At 40.3% G+C, this 24,625-nt stretch overlaps 1 protein-coding gene across 13 annotated transcripts in view; it reads left to right on the top strand.

The window, feature by feature from the left end:
- Positions 1-24,625, top strand: part of gulp1b (GULP PTB domain containing engulfment adaptor 1b) — a 375,129-nt gene that overhangs the window by 329,469 nt on the left and 21,035 nt on the right. Inside the window, exon 10 of one of the 13 annotated variants that reach the window (XM_072579037.1) lies at positions 21,750-21,974. The exons of the other annotated variants lie outside the window; for them this stretch is intronic. Coding sequence (XP_072435138.1) covers positions 21,750-21,974 — 225 coding nt within the window. The remainder of the gene's footprint in view (positions 1-21,749; positions 21,975-24,625) is intronic. 13 annotated transcript variants of the gene reach the window in all.

The raw sequence follows: 24,625 nt of genomic DNA, 5'->3' as shown, positions 1-24,625 counted from the left end.
CATCACAACCACCTGATGAAGGAGCGGCACTCCGAAAGCTAGTGTGCTTCCAATTAAACCTGTTGGACTATAACCTGGTGTTGTGTGGTTTTTAACCTTCTTTGGTGTCCTTTTGAGCCCTGAAGTGGTACAGTGCCATCTAAGTGCTTCTCTCTTGACCAAACCAAAAACTATGACATCATTTGGAGTATTTTCTGTAAACATGAATTTCTATTTGACTTCAGTTACACCTGCCTAGACTGTTGGTAAGGAGATTCTAAATTGAATCAAAAATTATATGTATGGTTTAATCACTTGCTGCTGGTGTACAAATCATTCAAGTATACATTCTATTAAAGTTTGTGGAAGCTGGATCATAACATTTATACCTAGTAACACAGCAGACTGACTTTTGCATATTTTGATTTATCTAGGCATTAGATGAAATTGAGAACTGGAACACAATTATGAACTGTCCATTCTAAAAGGGCAGTCATAAAGATTTTACTGTTTATTTTATGTACTGCCACAAGGCGTCACTATAACCACTTAATAGCATTTTTGATTGTATAATTTTGTTTTGAATGGTTTGCAGTAATTTTGAATAAATTAATTAGAAATAAAGTTATGCTTTAACTATAGCAAAATTATCCAGATATATGAATTGCTCATTCAGATTCTAGGACTTTTATGTTCTTCTAATATAGTTATATATGTAGCAGAGAATATTACTGTATTCCACAATTGTAATGCAATCTAAAATTAGAAACTTATTTCTATCCACCGTTTTTAAGCAAATTCACGGCTTTAATGCTTAGCAAAATAAAACATTACTAAAATAATAAATCATATTTCTAAAGTTTTCTTTAAAAGCTGTTCAACAATATTGTCAAGTAAAGAGTAAGCTTGTGCTCTTCCTTCCCAAACCAAGGGGCAGAATTCAGCATGCGAAACTAGAAACAATGACACAACGTAACAGGCATGAGGGGCTATGAGGTAGAGCAGAACAGGACTGAGGATTGAGTGGGGTATGGAATTTTAACATTAAAAATAGCTAGAATTCCAGTTTATTAGAACTGCACCTTGGGAAAGTTATATTGTTAGAACTTGAACTGCTGTGTGATTATTTTCCATCCTGGAATTAATATCTATATTTGAACAAAAAGTAATCGATAACATTCAAAAGTCAGATTGTACCTTTAAAGAAGAATGTCTTCATGATTTGACATTGCTACTTATTTGCAAAATGTGCCCTGAGTTTCTTGGTGTAAGAAACTTCTTGTTTTGCCACATTTTGATGACCCCCATCAAGAAGGTGCCCAAGATGCAATCTGGTTGCATGAGCACCCACTGCGTAATGGAGGGGAGTTGCAGGTCATTCTGCTTATAACACACATTTTGCTAATGCAAGTTTGCTATAACGCGATCTATAATTTGGGTACATTATTTCTAAAGTGCGTACTTTTAAAACAAGTGTTGGCTGTAATGCAGTTACATCGCCAACGGTTTAAGCGCTGTTTCTAAAGCACGATATTTCTCTAATGCAGGGCTACACAAGAATGCAGCCATCGCTTTATAGAAGAACTATCTGTACACCTAATGCTATGTATTCCAGTGGAGTCAGTGATTCCTGGTGGACATTCCTTTTACAGGAATTATGTTGTATGAGTTGTTGAAGCAGTGTTTTTGTTCGACAAAATGGTGCCTTGCCTCATCATTATTAGTAAATTGAGCTGCTGCAAATCTTTATATATAAAGTTTACTTCAATAAATTCTTTCTGGCAAATGTATCGGTCAGAATTATTTATGTGAAGACAAAACTTGTAATTCTGGTTTTTCTTCCAAACCAGTGAACTATTAAAGTTGACTGTTTATTTTCAAGGAAGATATTTCTGTCATGGAATTAATATTTAATTAATAAATATCTAGGGTATAAATTTTGATGTTTTCAATTGAATAACACCTTGAAGTTTAAGGAGAGCCCAGAATAAACTGAGAGAATATCTATTTCAGTTAAATCAACGACAAATCAGGAAATGTTGCTCAGTGCAAAATTTATTTAGTGTCCCTGACTTTAGGCCTCTCAAGGTCTGAAAGCCTCTGATCATTGAGCTAGATAATGCTCTGTGAACTCCATTTTCATCTTTGTCATTTTGCAGACTTCATCAGATTGCTGCTTTGAGCAGAGAATGATTTTAGTCAGTTGAACACTTCTAAAATGCTTAAAATGCCTTCTTGAGAGCAAAGTTAGTTGCTGGTCAAAGGGGGAGCCAGCTTTTCTAAATACAGCATTGGGATCCAAGAAAACACTTTCCCACTGATACTCCTGGTGTTCTGCCTCAACAATGATCTTTCACCAATACACCAGGTCCTCACTACCATTCCTGGTCACAATCTTCCCCTCTGTCCCAGTGTGCTTCTCCTTGGTTTCCTGCAAACATGTCGGGGGTTCAAACTGTGTGGCCAGGACCTGCTATGTTCATCTAACATCATTGTAAAGCAAGTTACTTACAAACACTGGAAGTGTTTAAGGAAACTAAAGTGGCCCAGTGGTTAGCACCACTGCCTCACAGCGCCAGTGACCTGGGTTTGATTCCAACCTCAGGTGACTGTCTGTGTGGAGTGTTAACATTCTCCCTGTCTCTTTGTGAGTTTCTTTCGGGTGCTCCGGTTTCCTCCCACAATCCAAAGATGTGCAAATTAGGTGTTCCAAAATTGCCCCTAGTGTTCAGGGATATTTGTTTAGGTGCGTTAGTCAGGTGTAAATGTAGGGGAATGGGTGTGGGTGGGATACTCTTCATAGGATTGATGTGGACTTGTTGGGCCGAAGGGCCTGTTTCCACACACTAGAATTGTAATTCTAAAGCCTGTGTGCACTAATAGAATGATTTCATTATGTGGCAACATAGTTTCTTTCTGTGGTGAAAGCCCTTAGTTTATTTAAATGGTAGCTTGGGCTATATAATATCTGGAAAATCTCACCTAGAAATGTAAGTGCATCTCATTCAACAATGTGACTGTAATCTTACCTTAATATTAAAAGTTAAGTTTAAAAAGGCCAAAATTGAAATGGATGGTTTAAAGAGGTAAGGTAAATGAAGAAATGACATGAAGATAATTGTATTGTAAGAAGCCTACAACTGTTGTTGTCTGGAGAGAAGTCTGTGATAAATAAGATGTTCATTCTGCAATTTCCTTTCTGTGCATTAGAAATTAAAGGAAGAAATTAACAACCATGTTCTTGTTATTTCAATCTGAAATCTTAACTTCGTAATCAGCACTCTCAATTTCTATACTATCAACTTGCATATGTTAAACAAAGTTAATAAGATTGTATAGTCATTTTAATTTAAGCGAAGCTTACAACAACTTTGAGTCTGAAAGGCTAACCAGACAGTGTATTTTGTCTATCCCAAAGTATGATATTTAAAAATGTGATGGTAATCAGGATCTTAACTTTAATTCTTATGCATGTTATCAATTCTTCTGCTGGCCTCCATCTTCTATCTTCTGTAATTTTAGCTCATTCAAAACTCTATTCTAACTGACATCAAATTCTGTTCACCATCACCCCTCTTTGATCTCCAATGGCTATTGGTCTGACAGTGCCTCAGTTTTAAAGTTTTTATCTTCCTTTTCAAATCCATTCAAGTTCCATGCCTACAGCTCCCAAGGGATTAAGCTCAGGAATTTTCTCCTCCATTTGCTTTGTCTCTCTTTTTTTTTCAAGCAGTTTCTTTAAACATTCCTCCTTTGACTAAGCTTTCAATCACTAGTTCCAGCATTTCCTGATGTGACTCAAAATCAGATTGTGTTTAATGTTCCTCTTGTGAAGCACCTTGGCACACGAAAGGCACCTATGTAAATGCAAATTATTGTTGTTATATTTGAAAATCATTTTTATTAGCTGATGTGATCTAATAAATCATTAATGTGCAGCAGCATGTTAGACTGGGGACATTTGTATTTGCATCTATTGCTTTCCAGAGCAAAAATTTCAACTCTTATTGCAAGGAATGGCAGTATGGTGCTGTTACCTATGGTTGGGGACAGGCCAGCAGCTAATCTTTGCTATTTGAGTCCAAGGGCACCTTAGACCATTGAAAGGAATTTTGCTTTATGAATCTAGAAGCAGGTATTTTTCACACAGGGAAAGAAAATGATTATCATTAGATTTCAGAGTTGTATAAACGTGAACATTTCCAGGAGGTGCAGTACTCCTTAGGGCCTCCCAGTGGTGCTAGTGAACCAACAGACTGTGTTCCATCGTGCTGGCAGAAGGAACTTTCAGGTACTCCATTCCGCATAGATTCATACAGCATGTAAATTTAAAAGAACCATTTACTTTTAATTACATTGCAAACTTGTGATATTTTTGCCCATTGTTAAAACATAATTTTGAAATACATCAAGGTATAAAAATCCTAGTGTTGGCTTTCCTTCCAAAGTACAAAATGGAATGTCTAGAATGAGCTGATGTTCTGCAATTAGATAACATTCAATAAATAATCCAGTATGTGCTAAGAAATACATTTACAATCGACTTAAGGTAGTCCTTCAGGCACACTTGCGAGTACTGGAAGCTATATACATATATAGTATAAGGCATTTTTCTTGGCAAACAAACAATGTAGACGTATACACAAATTGTGCCTTCTTCGAATTAACAATGTAGGCAAGATCCATTTTCTGATTTGTTCTTCAGGTTAATGCTTTGGCCTGTGAGCAGGACTTGTGTACAGGCCTCTGAGCAGTGGTCAAGATGTGGGGAAGAAAATAAACGAAGAGCTGAAAAAGGCATGTCAGAAAGGCATATTACAATAGTCATGGGAGATTTCCACATGCAGGTGAACTGGGAAAATCAAGTTGTTAGCCAATCTCAAAAGAAGAAATTGTAGATTTTTATTTGAGCAGTTTGTGAGCATATTAGGCAACAGGCAGTTCTGGATTTGGTGATGTGTGATGATGCAACCTTATTAAGGAGTTTAGGTGAAGGAACCCTGAGGGGACAGTGACTATAATATGAGAAAATTCACTCTGCAGTTTGAGGGAGAAGCTGGAATCTGATCTAATAGAATTACAAATGAGTAAAGATAGCTACAAAGACTTGAGTGAGGAGCTGGACAGAGCTGATTGGAAGGGGAACCTAGCAGGGAAGACGGTGGAGCAGCAATGGCAGGGGTTTCTAGGAGTAATTCGGGAGGCACAGCAGAAATTCATCCCAAGGAAGAAGAAACGTACCAAGGGGAGGTTGAGGGAACCGTATCTGAGTAAAGACAAAAACAGACAACGTGGTGAAGATTAGTGGAAAGCCAGAGGATTGGGAAACCTTTTTTTAAAAAAGCAGAGGATTACACTAACTAAGCAACCAGAGGGGAGGTGATGAAATATGAGTGTACGCTAGGTCAGAAGATTACAAGAGGTTTCCTCGATACCTAAAACAGAGAGAGAGGCAACAATTGGACATTGGATCACAGGAAAATGAGGCTGGAGAAAAGCAATGATAAAGAAAGAAATGGTGTAGGAACTGAAAAAGTACTTTGCATCAGTTTTCACTGTAAAAGATACCAGCAGGCACACCAGAGTTTCAAGACAGTTGGGGTCAGAGGTTGAATACAGTGCCTATCACTAAGGAGGTGGTGCTGGGGAAGCTGAAAGATCTAAAGGTGGACTAGAGTTCTGAAGCTGAGGACATTATAGAGGCATTGGTGATGATCTTTCAAGAATTACTGGAGTCATGGAGGGTCCCAGAAGACCAGAAAAAGACTAATGTAGCACCCCTGTTTAAGAAGGGAGGGAGAAGACAGGAAACTATAGGCTGGTTAGCCTGATTTCATTCATTGTTAAAATTTTAGAGTCCATTATTAAGGATGAGATTGCAGAATACTTAGAAGTGCATGGTAAAATAGGGTTGAGTCAGCATGGTTTTGTCAAAGAGAGGTCACGTCTTACAAATCTGTTAGAATTCTTTGAGGAGGTAACAAGCAATTTAAGCAAAGATTTCCAGAAGGCCTTTGATAAGGTGTCATACAGAAGGCTGCTAAATAAGATGAGTATTAGGGGCATGGTACTGGCATTGATAGAGGATTGGCTGTCCAGCAGAATTAGAGATAAAGGGGTCTTTCTCAGGATGACAGCCTCCTCCATAGGAGCCAGTGTCGGGATCAAAATTATTCATGTTATACATTAATAATTTGGAAAAAGAAATTGAGGACATTGTTGCTAAGTTTGCAGATAACACAAAGAAAGATGGAGAGACAGGTAGTGTTGAGGAAATGGGGAGACTGCAGAAAGATTTGGACAGGCTTGGAGAGTGAACAAGGAAATGGCAGATGGAATACAGTGTGGGAATGTGTGAGGTTATGCACTTTGGTAAGAAGAATAGAGGCATGGGCTATTTTCTAAATGGGAAAAGGCTTCAGAAATCTGAAGCACAAGGGACTTGGGAGTCCAAATTTCTTAAGTTAACATGCAGTTCCATTTGCGAGTTTGCAAGACTAATTCAATGTTAACATTCATTTCAAGATAGCTAGAATACAAGAGCAGAGATATACTGCTGAGCTTGTATAAGGCTCTGGTCAGACTGCATTTGGAATATCATGAGCAATTTTGGGCTCTGTATCTAATGAAGGATGTGTTGGCCTTGGAGGGGGTCCAGAGGCAGTTATATGAGAATTACATCAGGGATGAAGGCCTTGTCACATTAGGGGTGGTTTCGATGGGCGGCACGGTGGCACAGTGGTTAGTACTGCTGCCTCACAGCGCCAGAGACCCAGGTTCAATTCCCGCCTCAGGCGACTGACTGTGTGGAGTTTGCACGTTCTCCCCGTGTCTGCGTGGGTTTCCTCCGGGTGCTCCGGTTTCCTCCCACAGTCCAAAGATGTGCAGGTCAGCTGAATTGGCCATGCTAAATTGCTGTAGTGTTAGGTAAGGGGTAAATGTAGGGGTATGGGTGGGTTACGCTTCGGCGGGTCGGTGTGGACTTGGGTCGAAGGGCCTGTTTCCACACTGTAAAGTAATCTAATCTAATCTAATCAAACTCTGACTGCACTTAGTGGAGTTTGGAAGGATAAGGGCAGAATCTGATTGAAACTCCAGGCTACTGAGAGGTCTGAGTTGTTTGGGTGTGGAGAAGATATTTCCACTCGTAGGTGAGATTAGGACCTGAGGGCACAGCCTCAGAGTGAATGGACAACTCTTTGGAACCGAGATGAGGAGGAATTTCTTCAGCCATAGAGTGGTGAATCTGTGGAAATCGCTGCTGCAGAGGGCTGTGGAGACCAAGTCATTGAGTGTAATTAAGACAGCAATAGATAGGTTCTTGATTAGTAAGGGGATAGAGGAAGAAGACAGGAGAATGGGATTGAGAAACATATCAGCCATGATCAAATGGTGGAGCAGACTCATTGGCCGAATGGCTTAATTCTTATCCTCTGCCTTATGATCTTATGGTGTAATTGTCAACCATTCATCTAACTGATGCATTTTTCATGGCAACTGCCAACGAATCAGCATCCACTACTCATGCAATATATAACATTCCCCTTTAAAATTTCAAATGCCCTTACACACATAAGGTGAAATGCTTTCCAAAGAGTATATTTCCATACTGTACAGCTCTATGAATCTATGACTCTATAAGGTCTATTTTTCAGCAATATTAAAGCAGTGCTTTTATCATACAAGACCACAAGCTGCAGGAACTGAATTAGGCCTCTCAGCTGCTTTAGCCTGCTCTACCATTCAATAGGATAATGACTGATCAGACTTCCATATGTCCACTTTCCTGCCTTTTCTCTGTATCCCTTCATTCCCCTACTGATGAAGAATCTATCCATCTCACCCTTAAATATACACAAGGACTCTGCCCCCACAAATCTCTGTGGTAAGGTGTTCCAAAGACTCTCAACCCTGAGAGAAGAAATTCCTCCTCATCTTAATCTTAAATAGGTGTCCCTTTATTCTGAGACTGTCCCTTGAGGGGAAACATTCTGTGAACATTTACCCTGTCAAGCTCCTTCAGAATCCTTTATGTTTCATTAAGATCACCTCTCATTCATGTGAACTCCAGTGGGTAGAGTCCAACCTCTTTAGTTTTTGCTCAGACGACAATACCTCCATACCAGGAATCATTATTGTGAACCTTCTCTGAACTGCCTCTAATGAAATTATATCTTTTCTTAAATAAAGGGACCAAAACCACTCACGGTAGTCCAAATATGGTCTCATCAGCACTTTGTACAGTTGCAGTAAGATTTCCCTACTCTTATATTCCAATCCCTTTGAAATAAGGACGAGTACTCGATTTGCCTTCCTGATTCCCTGCTGCACCCGTATGCAAGCTTTCTGTGGTTCAAACACAAATATTCCCCAAGGCCCTTTATGTTGCAGATCGCTGCAGTTTTTCTCCATTTAAATAATATGCTATTCTATTGTTCTCCCTTACAAAATGAACAATTTCACACTTTCTCACATTATACCCCATTTGCCTACTTTCCGCTCATTTCCTATAGCTATAAATATCTGTTTGTAAACTCCTTGCATCCCTGTCGCAACTTACCTACTTCAGTGCCATCTGCAATTTGGTAACAGTACATTCACTTCCTGCCTCTAAGTCATTAATATATATCAGAAACATTTGGTTTCTGGCACTGACCCCAGTGATTTACAGATGCTTACATCCATCTGCTGATAATTCCCAAGACTGTACTAATTTTTGGGTGGTAACTGGGCAAACAAAGTCTAAAAGAGGAATTGAGAGAAGGTACAAACACCCAGTGTGCTGGACACCTCTTATCAATCAGTTGTCATGGCCTCAGGTTTTCAGTGGATTGCCATTTCAATTCTCCTTTCCACTCAACTGTGACCTCTATATTCTTGACCTTCTATGTTGTTCTAATGAATCTCAGCAGAAGCTCAAGAAACCGCATCTCACCTTTGAATTACATGCTTTAAAGCATTCCAGATACAAAGTTGTGTTCCGATCATCACCATTGCTCTTTTTGCTTATGGACTTCAGGTGCTGGTTTTGTACCACTGTTCCCAGCTGCTTGACCAAATTTCATTTCCTAACCAGTTCCTTTTTGTGAAGGTCTTTTCCTAACCTGTTTGAATACAGTGTTTATTACAGTACCTGAAATAATTTATGTTCAGAACTCAGACAATCGCCATATAGAGGATACAGCATGCGTGATAGCGGAGTAAATTACCTTGTCAACGTTCAGTGAATTATATCATTTGTCACTAACTGAAATCACTTCTCAATAAATCATTCAAAACATTTCCAACAGAATATTCTAAAGTGAATGGCCTTCAAATTTGATTTATATAGCAAATTATACAGCTGATGTTCTGTTGCACGTATCTTCACTTCCACCAACTTATTGCAAATTGCACCTCATTGCTACTTTAGTTCAGCCAGACTAAATTATATATGCATTCATGGGATATGCACATCACAGACAAGGTTAGCATTTATTGCCCAGACCTGATAGTTGTTGAGAAGTTGGGGGACAACAATCTTTTTGTACTTCTGCAGCCTGTGTGGTGTTAGCGCACTCACAGTGCTGCCAGGTAGGGACTTGCACCCAGCAACAGTAAAGAAACAGCAACATATTTGAGTCAAGATAATGTACGAGTAGAAGGAGAACTTGAAGATGTTGGTTTTTCCATATGTTTCCTGCCCCTGTTTTTCAAAGAGGTAGGACTCATAGATCTGGGAGATGATGTCAAAGAAAGTACCAGCAAGTTGCTATAGTGCATGTTGTAGATGGTATGCATTGCAGCCCTGTTTATGGAAATATTTTGTGTGCATGTGGTTTTGTGTCTAGTTTCACCAGCATGATACTTATAGGAATGCCGAGTGTTGTATCTAGCATTCTCATTGAATCAAGAGCGAAGGATATATTAGGATCTTGTCAACTATGATTATATTGTTACTGCAATAGGCTTAGGATAATCAAGGGCCTCATACTAGCCTAGCTTTGAGCTGATGGATTTGTTCTATACTTTCTCTGTTTAACAGTGAAGGTCTTTTGTCAAAGTCAAGTTGGACCATATTCTCATCATGAAGATCAAACTTTGTCAATAAGAAATGTGCTGTGGTGATTTCTATGGGTGAGGATTAGGCTAAGCAAGAGTTTTCCTGAGCACCCTACCAAGCTGGGCTTGTGGAGCTTGATCTGCCAATTATTGGTGTTGGACAGAGTCATAGATATCTACAGCACAGAAACCGATCCTTGGGTCCAACTCATCTGTGTCGACCAGATATCCTAAATAAATCTAATCCCATTTGCCAGCATTTGGCCCATATCCCTCTAAACCCTTAGGTCCTTTCTAAATCTTTCCCCTCTCACCTTAAAGTTATGCCCTCTAGTTTTGGACTCCCCCACCCCAAGGAAAAGACCTTGTCTATTTATCCTATCCATGCACCTCATGATCTTATAAACCCCGATAAGGTCACCCCTCAGTATCCGACACCCCGTGGAAAATAACCCAATATATTCAGCCTCTCCCAGTTGCTCAAACCATCCAACCCTGGCCACATCCTTGTAAATCTTTTCTGAACGCTTTCAAGTTTCACAACCTCTTTCCTACAGCAAGGAGACCAGAATTGAACGCAGTATTCAAGGATAATGAAATCCTTTACTCTGAATACACGTTGTGCCCTTCCCAACCTCGGTGGTTTTTCCAGACTTTGTTCAAACTAAAAGAGTGTTGAACTACCAGCTGAGTGGAGGTGGGAAGTGGTATTAAACTGGGGATTTCCTTACCCTTGATAAATGCCATGGTCATCTATGGTGCCCACAGTCAATGGACGGTAATGGCCTAGTAGTATTCGACTATACTATTAATGCAGGGACCCAGGTAAAGTTCTGAGGAGCTGGGTTCAAATCCTGCCATGGTAGATGGTGGAATTTGAATTCAATAAGAATCTGAAATTAGGACAGCAATAATAATTAGATTATTATCATTTGTCAGAAAAACCCATCTGGTTCACTAATGTCCTTTAAGAAAGGAAACTGTTGTCCTTACATGGTCTGGCTGACATGTGACTTCAGAAACATAGAAATGTTGTTGCCTCTTAAGTGCTGACTGGGCAGTTAGGGATGGGCAATAGCAATGTCCCCATCCCATGAATGAATTTTTTAAAATGTTGAGGACTCCTGCGGCAACTTGAGACTAACTGATTATCAAAGTGTGGCCACTTTGGTTCTGACCTGCTGATGGGATAGGACACTTCCAAGGATGGTGATGCAGCAGGCTGGGAAATTGCTAGTTACGTATGATTCAATCACGAGTATTCTGTCATTCTGTTCCTTGACTAGCCTGTGTGGCAGCTCTCCCAGTTTTAGTATAAATAACAGAGATTAGCAAGGAAGACGTTGCAAGGTCATCTGTGCTGAGTTTATCTTTGTCTTGTTCAAATGCAATGCATGGGTGGTCTATGTGATTCTGTTCTTTTTTTGAAAAAATATCCATTATTTCATGAAAAGTTACAGTTTCTTTATTCATTATAGTGCTGCGATCAAATGTGGTATACATATGTATTTTCTGTAATTTAACTTAAATTTTTAGGAGTTCAAACAAATATTTTATGAATATAGGGTGTATAACGTGGAAATACTTACGTAGGTTTTGGGCATAAGAGGTAATTTAGAAGAAAAAGTGGACTAATGGAATATCTCCAAACAATCTAGACAACTAATGAAATGTTGTCTGTTTCGATGTTTAACTGCTAAATGTTAGCGTGTTTTTCCTGTTGTACTTTCCATTCAAGGAGAGCCGTAGTGTGTAATCATTTTTCATATCTCTTGAGGGGTAGAGGTCATGGGAGAAAGGAAGAAATCTGAAAGAGACAAAAGTAGTTCATACTTTTGTTTCAACTGAACAAAATGCATTGGTTCACTTTTGTAAAAGCAGAAAAAAATACGGAAGGGAGGCAGGTGAAGACCAAAAGTTATCTTTATGGCTCATGTGCAAGTTGCCCAGCTCCACACCACTCTGATACCAAATCAAATCTTGCTTTAACCTCATTTTGACATCATCTAGTGATTCCTTGGATGTTGAGGAGGTTTTAATGGATAGTAATCCTATTCATGTCAAATGAAGGTGGGTTGAATCTCTCCTTGGCAATAATCAATAAGTATTGCTTTGGAAATACAAATGAATTTAATTGATGAAGCAGCTGAACATAACTGGAAAACAAATGATTTTGATGTAAAATTGATCTTGTACAGGAAAGTGTGGATCATTTTCCACATTACAAACTCATAATTGAAATTGAAAGCCAGTTAACATATCTGCCTGCCAAGATTAATCTGTTTTGCAAGGTAAGTACAAAAGATTTCCCCCATCTAAAATTAGGAAGCAAACGGTTTTCCAATTTAATAGTTTTAGGAGTAAACTTCTTCAAATAATAAGACATGTAGCCACAAAGTAAGTATTCTATGCTTCAGAGTAAAAAATTGGTTTTGATTTATGGAAGGGGACTAATATACTAGCAGGGACATTTGCTTGAGCTGCTGTGGAGGATTTAAACTAGTAAGGTGGGGGGGGGACCCAGTGAGGGAAAAAAAAACAATCTGAGACTGGTACAGTTGAGAACAGAAGCGAGTCAAACAGTCATGGCAGACAGGGACAAAGCAGAGAACAAGGTAGGACTGATAAACTGCATTTATTTCATTGCAAGAGGCCTAACAGGGAAGGCAGATGAACTCAGGGTATGGTTAGGAACATGGGACTGGGATATCATAGCAATCACAGAAACATGGCTCAGGGATGGACAGGACTGGCAACTTAATGTGCCAGGATACAAATGCTACAGGAAGGACAGAAAGGGAGGCAAGAGAGGAGGGGGAGTGGGGAGTGGCATTATTGATGTGGGATAGCATTACAGCTTTGCTGAGGGAGGATATTCCTGGAAATACATCCAGGGAAGTTATTTGGGTTGAACTGAGAAATAAGCAAGGAATGATCACCTTATTGGGATTGTATTATAGACCCCCTAATAGTCAGAGGGAAATTGAAAAACAAATTTGTAGGGAGATCTCAATTATCTGTAAGAATAATAAGGTGGATATGGTAGGGGATTTTAACTTTCCAAACATAGACTGGGACTGCCATAGTGTTAAAGGTTTAGATGGAGAGGAATTTAAGTGTATACAAGAAAATTTTTTGATTCAGTATGTGGATGTACCTATGAGAGAAGGTGCAAAACTTGACCTACTCTTGGGAAATAAGGCAGGACAGGTGACTGAGGTGTCAGTGGGGGAGCACCTAGGCCAGCGACATAATTCCATTAGTTTTGAAATAGTGATGGAAAAGGATAGACCAGATCTAAAAGTTGAAGTTCTAAATTGGAGAAAGGCCAATTTTGATGGTATTAGGCAAGAATCTTCAAAAGCTAATTAGGGGGCAGATGTTTGCAGGTAAAGGGACGGCTGGAAGCCTTCAGAAATGAGATAACGAAAGTCCAGAGACAGCATATTCCTGTTAGGGCGAAAGGAAAGGCTGGTAAGTATAGGGAATGCTGGATGACTAAAGAAATTGAGAGTTTGATTAGGAAAATGAAGGAAGCAAATGTCAAGTATAGACAGGATAGATCGAGTGAATCCTTAGAAGAGTACAAAGGCAGTAGGAGTATACTTAAGAGGGAAGTCAGGAGGGCAAAGAGGGAACATGAGACAGCTTTGGCAAATAGAATTAAGGAGAATCCAAAGGGTTTTTACAAATACATTAAAGACAAAAGGGTAGCTAGGGAGAGAATAGGGCCTTCAAAGATCAGCAAGGCAGCCTTTGTGTGGAGCCACAGGAGAAGGGGGAGATACTAAACGAATGTTTTGCATCAGTATTTACTGTGGAAAAGGACATGGAAGATACAGAATGTCAGGAAATAAATGGAGACATCTAGAAAAATGTCCATATTACAGAGGAGGAAGTGCTGGATGCCTTGAAATGCATAAAAGTGGATAAAGCTCCAGGACCTGATCAGGTGTACCCTAGAACTCTGTGGGAAGCTAGGGAAGTGATTGTGGGGCCTCTTGCTGAGATAATGGTATCATCGATAGTCACAGGTAAGGTGCTAGAAAACTGGAGGTTGGCTAACGTGGTGCCATTGTTTAAGAAGGGTGGTAAACATGAGCCAGGGAACTATCGACCAGTGAGCCTGATCTGATGTTGTTGGTGGGCAAGTTGTTGGAGGGAATCCTGAGGGACAGGATGTACATGTATTTGAAAAGGCAAGGACTGATTAGGGATAGTCAACATGGCTTAGTCCATGGAAAATCATGTCTCACAAACTTGATTGGGTTTTTTGAAAAAGTTACAAAGAGGATTGATGAGGGAAGAGCAGTAGACGTGATCTACATGGACTTTGGTAAGGCTTTCGACAAGGTTCCTAATGGGAGACTGTTTAGCAAGGTTAGATCTCATGGAATACAGGGAGAACAACTATTTGGATATAGAACTGCCTCAAAGGTAGAAGACAGGGGGTGGTGGTGGAGGGTTATTTTTCAGACTGGAGGCCCGTGACCAGTGGAGTACCTCAAGGATCGGTGCTGGGTCCACTACTTTTCATCATTCATATAAATGATTTGGGTGGGAGCATAAGAGGTATAGTTAATAAGTTTGCAGATAACACTAAAATTGGAAGTGTATTGGACAGCGAAGAAGGTTACCTCACATCACAATGGGACCTTGATCACATAGGCCAATGGGCTGAGAATTGGGAGATGGAGTTTAATTTAGATAAATGTGAGGTGCTGCATTTTGGGAAAGCAAATCTTAGGACTTATACACTTAATGGTAAGGTCCTAGGGAATATTGCTGATCAAAGAAACCTTGGAGTGCAGGTTCATAGCTCCTTGAAAGTGGAGTCGCAGGTGGATAGGATAGTGAAGAAGGTGGTTGGTAGGCTTTCCTTTATTGGTCACAGCATTGAGTACAGGGGTTGGGAGGCCATGTTGCGGCTGTACAGGACATTGGTTAGGCCATTTTTGGAATATTGTGTGCAATTCTGGTCTCCTTCCTCTTGTAAAGATGTTGTGAAACTTAAAAGGGTTCAGAAAAGATTTACAAGGATGTTGCCAGGGTTGGAGGATTTGAGCTACAAGGAGAGGCTGAATGGGCTAGGGCTGTTTTCTCTGGACTGTCAGAGGCTGAGGGGTGACCTTATCAAGGTTTATAAAATCATGAGGGGCATGAATAGGATAAATAGACAAAGTCTCTTCCCTGGGGTCTGGGAGTCCAGAGCCAGAGGACGTAGGTTTAGGGTGAGAGGCGAAAGATATAAAAGAGACCTAAGGGGCAACCTTTTCACGCAGAAAGTGGCACGTGAATGGAATGAGCAGCCAGAGGAAGTGGTGGAGGCTGGTACAATTGCAACATTTAAAAGGCATCTGGATGGGTATATGAATAGGAAGGGTTTGGAGGGATATGGGCCGCTTGCTGGCAGGTGGGACTAGATTGAGTTGAGATATCTGGTTGGCGTATACAAGCCGGACCAAAGGGTCTGTTTCCATGCTGTACATCTCTCTGACTCTGTGACTATGACTTACTGCATGCAAATTTGTAAATTTAAACATGCTACCAGTGAGAAAGTGTGTTAAGATGCAGAAGTCAAGTTTTAAATACCAACAATTAAATGACCAAAATAATTAAAGAAGGAGAAAATGAAATGAACTTGAGAGATTAAACTTGCAGGTCATCTCAAGATGGGCAGCAAGGACTTCTTTAAATATATTTTTAAAAAGGAGAGAAGCCAATGGGAGCATAGGCTCCTCAGAGAATGAGTCTGGGGAAACAATAATGGCAATCCAGGAAATAGCAGGAGAGTTGAATAAATATTTTGCTCCAGTCTTCATTGTCGAAGACACCAATAGCATTCCAAAGTTATTAAATAATCAAAGGGGCAAAGGGAAGAGAGAGGAAATTCTTGCAATAACTAATACTTAAGAAACATTGCTAGGGAAACTAATGTGTCTCCTGGACCTGGTGGTGTGCAGGAAAGGAAGTAGCTGCAGAAGTGGGGATGCATTGGGAACTTTGAATCTTCCAAGAATCCTTCGAGCCTGGGAAAGTCTCGGCTGATTGGAAACCTGTCCATGTGACACCTTCTTATAAACAAGAAAGGAGACAAAAACAGCTAACTGCAGGGCAATTGGCTTAATGTCAATTATTGGGGAAAGTAACAGAACTTATTATGAAGGATAAAGTGGCTGAGCATTTAAAAATGAATGAAATGATCACACAGAGTCAGTATGGCTTCATGAAGTGGAAATTATGACTGAAGAATTTATGGGGATCCTTTGAAGAGGCAGCAAGCAGGATAGATGAAGGGGAAGCAGTGGATATAATATATTTGGATCTTCAGAGGACATTTTGAAATGTGCCATAGTTTAGACTACTTAATAAGAGTCCATGGTGTTGGAGGTAATGAACTAGCATGGACTCAAGATTGACTAATAATAAAAAGGTAGAGTTGGGATAAGGGGTGGCAGTTTCAGGAGGGTAACCTGTAAATAATGTTGTGTCATAGGGATCAATGATAAGACCACAATTATTTACACCATAGATTAAATGATTTGAGTGAGGATGAAAACCAGCAAAGCCAGTCCCACTGTTATCTCTCGCTGCCCAAATATTCTGCATTGAAGGAACGTTCTGTAAACTCACAACAGGAAAGAATCGGTTGGTTTCCATTTGAGAACTTTTCCTCAGTCAAACTAACCTTCGGTCCCTTATAAGGTTACTCCCATATTGAGAAAAGCTTACCTTGAAGGTACACGGTGTGGCTTTATCCATGACATTCCTCATTCAGCAATACACAAGGAATTTGTATCCATTTGCATTATTGTGTATTCCATGTGTGTACTTCCTTTGGACTCTTTCTGGCTTCGGTCTAACAGTGGGCGGCACGGTGGCACAGTGGTTAGCACTGCTGTCTCACAGCGCCTGAGACCCGGGTTCAATTCCCGCCTCAGGCGACTGACTGTGTGGAGTTTGCACGTTCTCCCCGTGTCTGCGTGGGTTTCCTCCGGGTGCTCCGGTTTCCTCCCACAGTCCAAAGATGTGCAGGTCAGGTGAATTGGCCATGCTAAATTGCCCGTAGTGTTAGGGGTAGATGTAGATGTAGGGGTAGGGGTATGGGTGGGTTACGCTTCGGCGGGGCGGTGTGGACTTGTTGGGCCGAAGGGCCTGTTTCCACACTGTAAGTAATCTAATCTAATCCATGCCAACCATATTCCCAAACTAAACTGTCCCACTTGCCTGCATTTGGCCCAAACCTTTCATATTCATGTATTATCCAAACGTCTTTTAAATGTTGTAATTGGTTGCCACTCATGTCCATTTTAAACCTTTCTCCTTAAACATATGTCCTTTATTTTGAACTCCCCCACCCTAGGGATAAAACAAATCCCTTGGTATTCACCTTATCGATGGCCTTCATGATTTTATAAACCCTTCAACCTCCTGCATTCCAATGAATAAAGTCACAATCTATCTTTATAACCCAAATCCTCCAGCACCACATCCTGGTAAATCTGTTCTGAACCCTTTCCAACTTAATATTATCCTTCCTGTGGCAGGGTGACCAGAACTGCACACAGTACTCCAAAAGTACTCACCAACGTCCTGTACAACCTCAACATGATGTATCAACACCTTTTATTCAATGGTCTGAGCAAAGAAGGCAAGTGAACTAAATGCCTTCTTAATCACCCTGTCTGCATGTGACACAAATTTCAAAGCATTGTGAATCTGACCTCTTCTGAATGGGACTTTGAAACAAACTAAATGTAGTTGTAATAGAACATGGCAATAATTTCTATGTATTCTATGTATGTTCCATTTAAGCAAATTTTGCAATTATTTAAGCATATTTAAGAATATCAGGGCTCAATTTTCCAGCTAGGAGGTGGGTGGTTCATACCATTCTGGAAGGAAGTCAGCACCATACCTACTGACATTCAACAAGGCTGTCATGTAGCAATAATATTCTCCAGATAGGCTCAAGCTGGCAAAGGTTGGATTTCTGCCCCTTGGTGGAAGGACATCCCACTTCAGAGCAGACAGCCAATCCCACCAGTTACAGCCTGACTAGTGGGAATCTCTTTGGACTATAGGTAGGCCCTGGGATGATGGGAGCATGGTTACCAGACTCTAGCAGGTCTCGGGTTTGGACAACAGCAGATCAGTGAGCCTGAAGATGTAGGATGAATGAGCAGGCAGGGAGGAACAAAATGAGGCAGTAGGGGAGGGAGGCATTAACAAATTGTAGTGGCGAGGCAATGTCCCCACTGCTGACAAGAAACGCCCCAAAAAAAATGTCATCACCATCACTCTGCATTGCCTTTCCACAAAATCAATGAAAAAGAATCACCTGCTGAGTCTTACAGTGCCTTCTGCCCACCGGGTTGTGAGCGCCATGCCAGGGAAGGATGGAAGGCGAAAAACTGGACTCCCATCCACCATCTTTGATATGGCCCCTGCTGTGTAATAGAGACACACAGTTTGAGTGAGAAGCTGTAAAATAGAGCTCGTGGTAGTTTTTGCTGCTTTACACTCTTAGTCCCTACGGCTCAACATGATTAAAAGCATATGAGTAGAGATAAAGAAAATCTGCACTGAATTTGAGTTAGGAAATTAGAGTGGGCTGTAAAATGAAAAATGATTAGGTTTTGGGTTATTTAGCAACATTTGATATTTGAGTACAGTGATGGGAAGAAAATTAAAAATTGTATTTAACAGCATTAGAAGATAACAACCACTTTAAAGTTTGTACCATGACTTTTCCAAGAACTACATTTAATATCCAAAAGTGTAGAGTTGCTTAAGACACCACTAAGTAAATACAACTAGAGCTTAACGAACCATGGTCTAATATTAGTGGCTGCATGCAGGCTGGTCTGGCTACAGCTGTAAACTACTTCAACCAGTTAACAGTTTTGTGGTTTCTCACCATCAACTTAATTTGCACAGTGTACTTTCAAAGGTCAGTAAAGACACTAGAGAGTCAATTTTCTTCTGCTTTGAAGTCAGAATGCTCCAAGATTGGCTGGTGAAAGACAAAGAGCAGTATGGAAGGTATGGCCTGAGCTTAAAGGAAAGTATGAACCAGTGTAGATTAATCCTATTACAATGGTTTCACCTTCCAAACATATACATATTCAGGTGAAAATCATAGTTTGCCTAAAATGCAAAGTTTAAAGGAAAGGAAATCAGCCCCTGCTGAGTTAATGTCCAATCTACTTAACCAGTCCTTGTAACAAAATCCTTTGATGAATTGGATCAACCCCGTGAACCTTGTTTGGACTTCCACCAATGCCAGTATATCTTTTCTTAGTTAAAAAAGAGGAACAAAGCTGTTCTCTGTATTATGGGTGCCCTTAAACAGAGCCTAGATTTAGCATTTGCTTAACCACTTCAGATGATAGTTAAGTGTCAATCATGTTACTGTGATCGAATGTTACATGTAGGCCTGACATTAGTGACCCAGGTGAGCTTTTGCAACAATGTCATGATTGGTCATGATCACAATGACTGAAATTGGCTTTATATCCCAGATAGTTACTTACGCTTAAATTCCACCAGCTCTCATGGTGTAATTTGAACCCATTTCTCCTGATGTTAGCCTGAGCTATTGGATTACTAGCCCAGTGATATGACCTATGCCATTCACTTAATGTGGTAAGCAAACAACAGTTACCTCTTTTTAAGATTATATGAAGGAGAAGCAAACTGTCTTCTGAGACAAAAAGAGACAGAAATAGCTGAAAAAGCTCAGCACGTCTGGTAGCATCTGTAGATAGAAAGAAGAGTGACCCTTCCACAGAACTTAGCTTCTGAGATCCAGCATTCTTTATTAGGCGTTGGGCTGATATTAATTGTCTAATTCTGATTTATTTCCCAGAGATCATAAGGTTTTCTCTCCATTTTCAAAAGGTGGAAATTGAGTGAATAGATTAAGGGTGCAATATTCTAATGTCATAGAGTCATAGAGATGTACAGCACGGAAATAGACCCTTCGGTCCAACTTACCCATGCTGACCAGATATTCTAACCTAATCTAGTCACATTTGCCAGCACTGGGCCAATACCCTCCAAACCTTTCCTATTCATATCCCCATCTGGATGCCTTTTAAATGCTGTAATTGTACCATCCTCCATCACTTCCTCTGGCAGCTCATTCCATACAAGTATCACCCTCTGTGTGAAAAAGTTGCCTCTTAGGTCTCTTTTATATCTTGCCCCTCTCACCCTAAACCTATGCCCTCTAGTTCTGGACTCCCTCACCCCAGGAAAAAGACCTTGTATATTTATCGTACCCATGCCCCTCATGATTTTATAAATCTCTATAAGGTCATCCCTCACTCTCCGATGTTCCACGGAAAACAGCCCCAGCCTATTCAATCTCTCCCTATAGCTCAAATCCTCCAACCCTGGCAAAATCCTTGTAAAGCTTTTCTGAACTCTTTCAAGTTTCACAACATCTTTCCGATAGGAAAGAGACCAGAATTGCACGCAGTATTCCAACAGTGGCCTAACCAATGTCCTGTACAGCCGTAACATGACCTCCCAACTCCGATACTCAATACTCTGACCAATAAAGGAAAGCATACCAAACACCTTCGTCACTCGCCTATCTACCTGCGACTCTATTTTCAAGGAACTAGGAACCTTTATTCCAAGTTCTCTTTGTTCAACAACACTCCCTAGGACCTTACCATTAAGTGTATAAGTCCTGCTATGATTTGCTTTTCCAAAATGCAACACTTCGCATTTATCTAAACCAAACTCCATCTGCCACTCCTCAGCCCATTGGCCCATCTGGTCAAGATCCCGTTATACTCTGAAGTAACCTTCTTCGCCATCCACTGCACATGCAAACTGACTAACTATATTTCCGATGTTCATATCCAAATCGTTTATATAAATGACAAAAAGCAGTGGACCCAGCGCTAATCCTTGTGGCTCACCAGTGGTCAGAGGCTTCCAGTCTGAAAAGCACTTCTCCACCACCAACCTTTGTTTTCTACCTTTGAGCCAATTCTGTACCCAAATGACTAGTTCTCCCTGTATTGCATGAGCTCCAACCTTGCTAATCAGTCTCCTATGGGGAACCTTGTCAAATGCCTTACTGAAGTCCATATAGATCACATCCACTGCCCTGCCCTCATCAATCCTCTTTGTTACTTCTTCAAAAAACTCAGTCAGGTTAGTGAGACATGATTTCCCACGCACAAAGTCATGCTGACTATTCCTAATCGGTCCTTGCCTTTCCAAATACATGTAAATCCTGTCCCTCAGGATTCCCTCCAACAACCTGCACACCACTGACGTCAGGCTCACTGGGGTCTATAGTTCCCTGGCTTTTCCTTACCTCCTTTCTTGGTACCAACGTAACCAACCTCCAGTCTTCCAGCACCTCACCTGTGACTATCGATGATACAAGTATCTCAGCAATCACTTCCCTAGCTTCCCACAGAGTTCTAGGGTACACCTAGTCAGGTCCTGGGGATTTATCCACTTCTGTGCCATTTAAGACTTCCAGCATCTTCTCCTCTGTAATGTTGTAGAAATTGTTAATATTTTTTCTGCAAAACATCATTATTTATTTTATTAAGCAAATTAAATTTGAATATTGTTCCATTAACAATCTAATGCATGATTGAAACTAGTGAACAGAGCATGAACGTTGTACCAAGTGAATGGATCAATGTTAGTTTCTCACAATCAACAGTTCCTTCTTTTTGTTACTTTCTTCACAGCTGTTACACTTCAGTTCTAACAAGCAACTGCAGTTGTGTCAGAGGCCACCAGCTTTCTTCTGGTCCCATGACATGGAATACATGTCATTTCCTGAAATAACCTCCTTTACACTTAGCCCAACAAGTCCTTCTGGCTCCAGCTTAACAGAGAGTCTACTAACACCACCTTCACCCAAACACGCAACTCAACGAGCAATGAATGGATTTAGTATTCCACGACCTCGTGTAATTTTAACATGCATGTTTTCTACTGGTTAACAATTCTGTTGCATTGCTTTTTTGTGCATGTCTCATTATGTTGGTCATGATGGGGAGAGGTCTGGAGGCTTTCCAGCATCCTGACTTGTATAGTTTGCTAACAGCTTGACCAATTTTGATTTAAATTCTATGCATGTAGCATGTTTGTATTTTGATGAGAGAATTGCTGACAGATAATGTCATTTATCTGTGGGCATGTACATACACAACTGAATAATTCAGGGATCTGTACGCAGGACTGCTTTGCACTCCTTTTACACCCTATTAATGCACAAAAGTTAAAATGCCCAATTGTTGTATGACAGAAAGACATACCAAGCATTACACAACCAAACCAATTAATTATAATATCTACCTTGCTGCACAGCTAATTAATTAAAAATGTCAAAATCTTTTTGATAAACTTATCAAGTCACTGTCAGTACCACAGCATTTAGCAAAATGGCTTTTAAATGCAAATGAGAATTGTAGGTTCTAAAAAAGATGACATTGTTTAATATTTTGTCTGCAGCTCTTCATAATTCTTTCAAGAGTAATGACAGTTGGATTATGGGCTTTCATTCTAATTTGCAGTTAAGTCAAATGCCCAAATCAAACAGCTGCAGTATGTGATGAGCAGTGTTATCTTTACAGAAATCATACTCCCACACAGTCTCAAATTCTGTGGAACTGGCAGCAACTTGGAAGTCTTATTGAAACAAGTTGTGTTTCAACAGCTTGACAAATAGAACAATACTTAAAGATGTTCATGTGAATTGACCTTAGACATAGCATTGGGTTAGTGCCTAGGGATTGTATTAAAGTTGTTCTGTCTTTCAGTTATATTTTTCAACACAAGTCATTCCTAATTGAGACTATCACCTTAAGTATAAGCTTACAATGCTGTACAAACTTGTAAGGGCACACCTCCACAAATCAGAACCTTAGACCATGTACAGGTTTTTAGCTTTTTCACACTTGAGATTGTGATTTCCATTAAATAATAAAAGACACCTTAAGGGTAGTAATTTAAACTATTAATCATCAAACGTACCTCTTCATATTGCCATTTTCATGTGTTTCTAGTTATCGAAGTGTTTATTTTAGTATCGGTTTACATGATGAAATACGTTAGAGTTAGTTACACAACTGAGTTTCAGATTACATGACAAGATGCAAAAAACAAAATATGGACCATTCTTGGGTATTAGGTCACAATTTGCTGTTAGGGCATTTAGCTACATTTCGGTCAGGATTTTACTGATGATGTCTGAAAAACCTACTAAAAATCATCCCCATCCAGGTTGAGCTTTTCCTTAGCCCTTTCATCCTGTGAGAAATGTTAATTGGATGAAGGCTGGCCTTGTACTCCATCTGAATTGGAGGTCCCACCACCCAGAGTCAACCTGATTGGCCAGCTGCTTTGATCCCAGCAGCATTACCATGAGCTGAGGCCACTACTGGGAATTCCATAAAGTCCTCAAAGAGCAGTAGCCATGTGACAATGAAGTTGGGCAAGAGTTCTTGGCACAGGTAGATTGAGAGGCCCTGAGGGAAGCTGAGGGGAGGGAAATGGATGTCAATGAAGTCCTGACTGTATGTGGAAGCTGACCGGGAAGTTGAAACTTCCGAAACGCAATTACCCAGTGTCTGGAATTCTCCAATTAAGTTCCCCCAGCACTGACTTGGAGCCAGACACATAAGGTTACCTTTAAAGCAATTAAAACCTGCTCTAAAGGTCAAACTGAAACTGACCTCAGTGCAGCATTCACATAACACCCCCACTGAACACTGGACTCAATATCCTAACCTTGCCTCAGAAACAAATTGACCCACTCACCCACTTGGCTATAATCTATACCCCGTCATCCACTTGCCATCTGTAACTAGTCACTTGTAGCTGAACTCTGATCTACTGGCTCGGAAGTGGGAATACTACCATAAGACCACCTTAAGTAACTTCGTGACCATTATAACACTGACCAACATTGAGTTTTTTAAATAACTCAAACATGTAGGAACAAACTCAAAAGCTCATGTACTTCATTTACCACTACATTTGCCTCACATTGATCTGAACCCTGTGAGAAGTGACTCCCGACCTTTAACACTAGCATAAAGGGAGTGCATTTCATTCACTCAGAAAAGCACTGCAAGCAAGCTATGATTCCTCTCTGTCTAGCCCTAGCTCTGTTCACACACTGCCTTTAAAGGGGTTTCACTTCCACAATGGGAGTTTGGTTCCTGAAGACATTTCTTCAAATATCAAACTTGGAAAAATGGGAGAAAGTGTACCTCATAGAGACACTATCTCTTACCTGAATTGCAAACTGTTATCCTTTCAGTGTTAAGGATCTTCTTTTGGTCTTCCAATTTCTGAAGTCTGTCAACCTTAGATAAAGAGCAAACTCACCCTGTGGCCACTATTGTCCAATATAGGGAAAATCATTCCAGGTCAACTGTCATCATAGACAGTTAATGAACTCCATTTGGCCCTCAGGATCGGGTTTCAAACCCCATGTACAAAATAAAATCCTGCCCTTAGGCCTCAATCATGGACCATAAACACATTCATTGTTTGAAAAGGAAGCCTAACACAGTTTCAAATGATAAGCTGAACTGGCCTGACTGAATTCACC

This window comes from Chiloscyllium punctatum, chromosome 10 (assembly GCF_047496795.1).
Source record: "Chiloscyllium punctatum isolate Juve2018m chromosome 10, sChiPun1.3, whole genome shotgun sequence".
Lineage (NCBI taxonomy): Eukaryota > Metazoa > Chordata > Chondrichthyes > Orectolobiformes > Hemiscylliidae > Chiloscyllium > Chiloscyllium punctatum.
The sequence above is the reverse complement of the archived record's forward strand: the minus strand, read 5'-3'. Positions and strand labels throughout refer to the sequence as shown.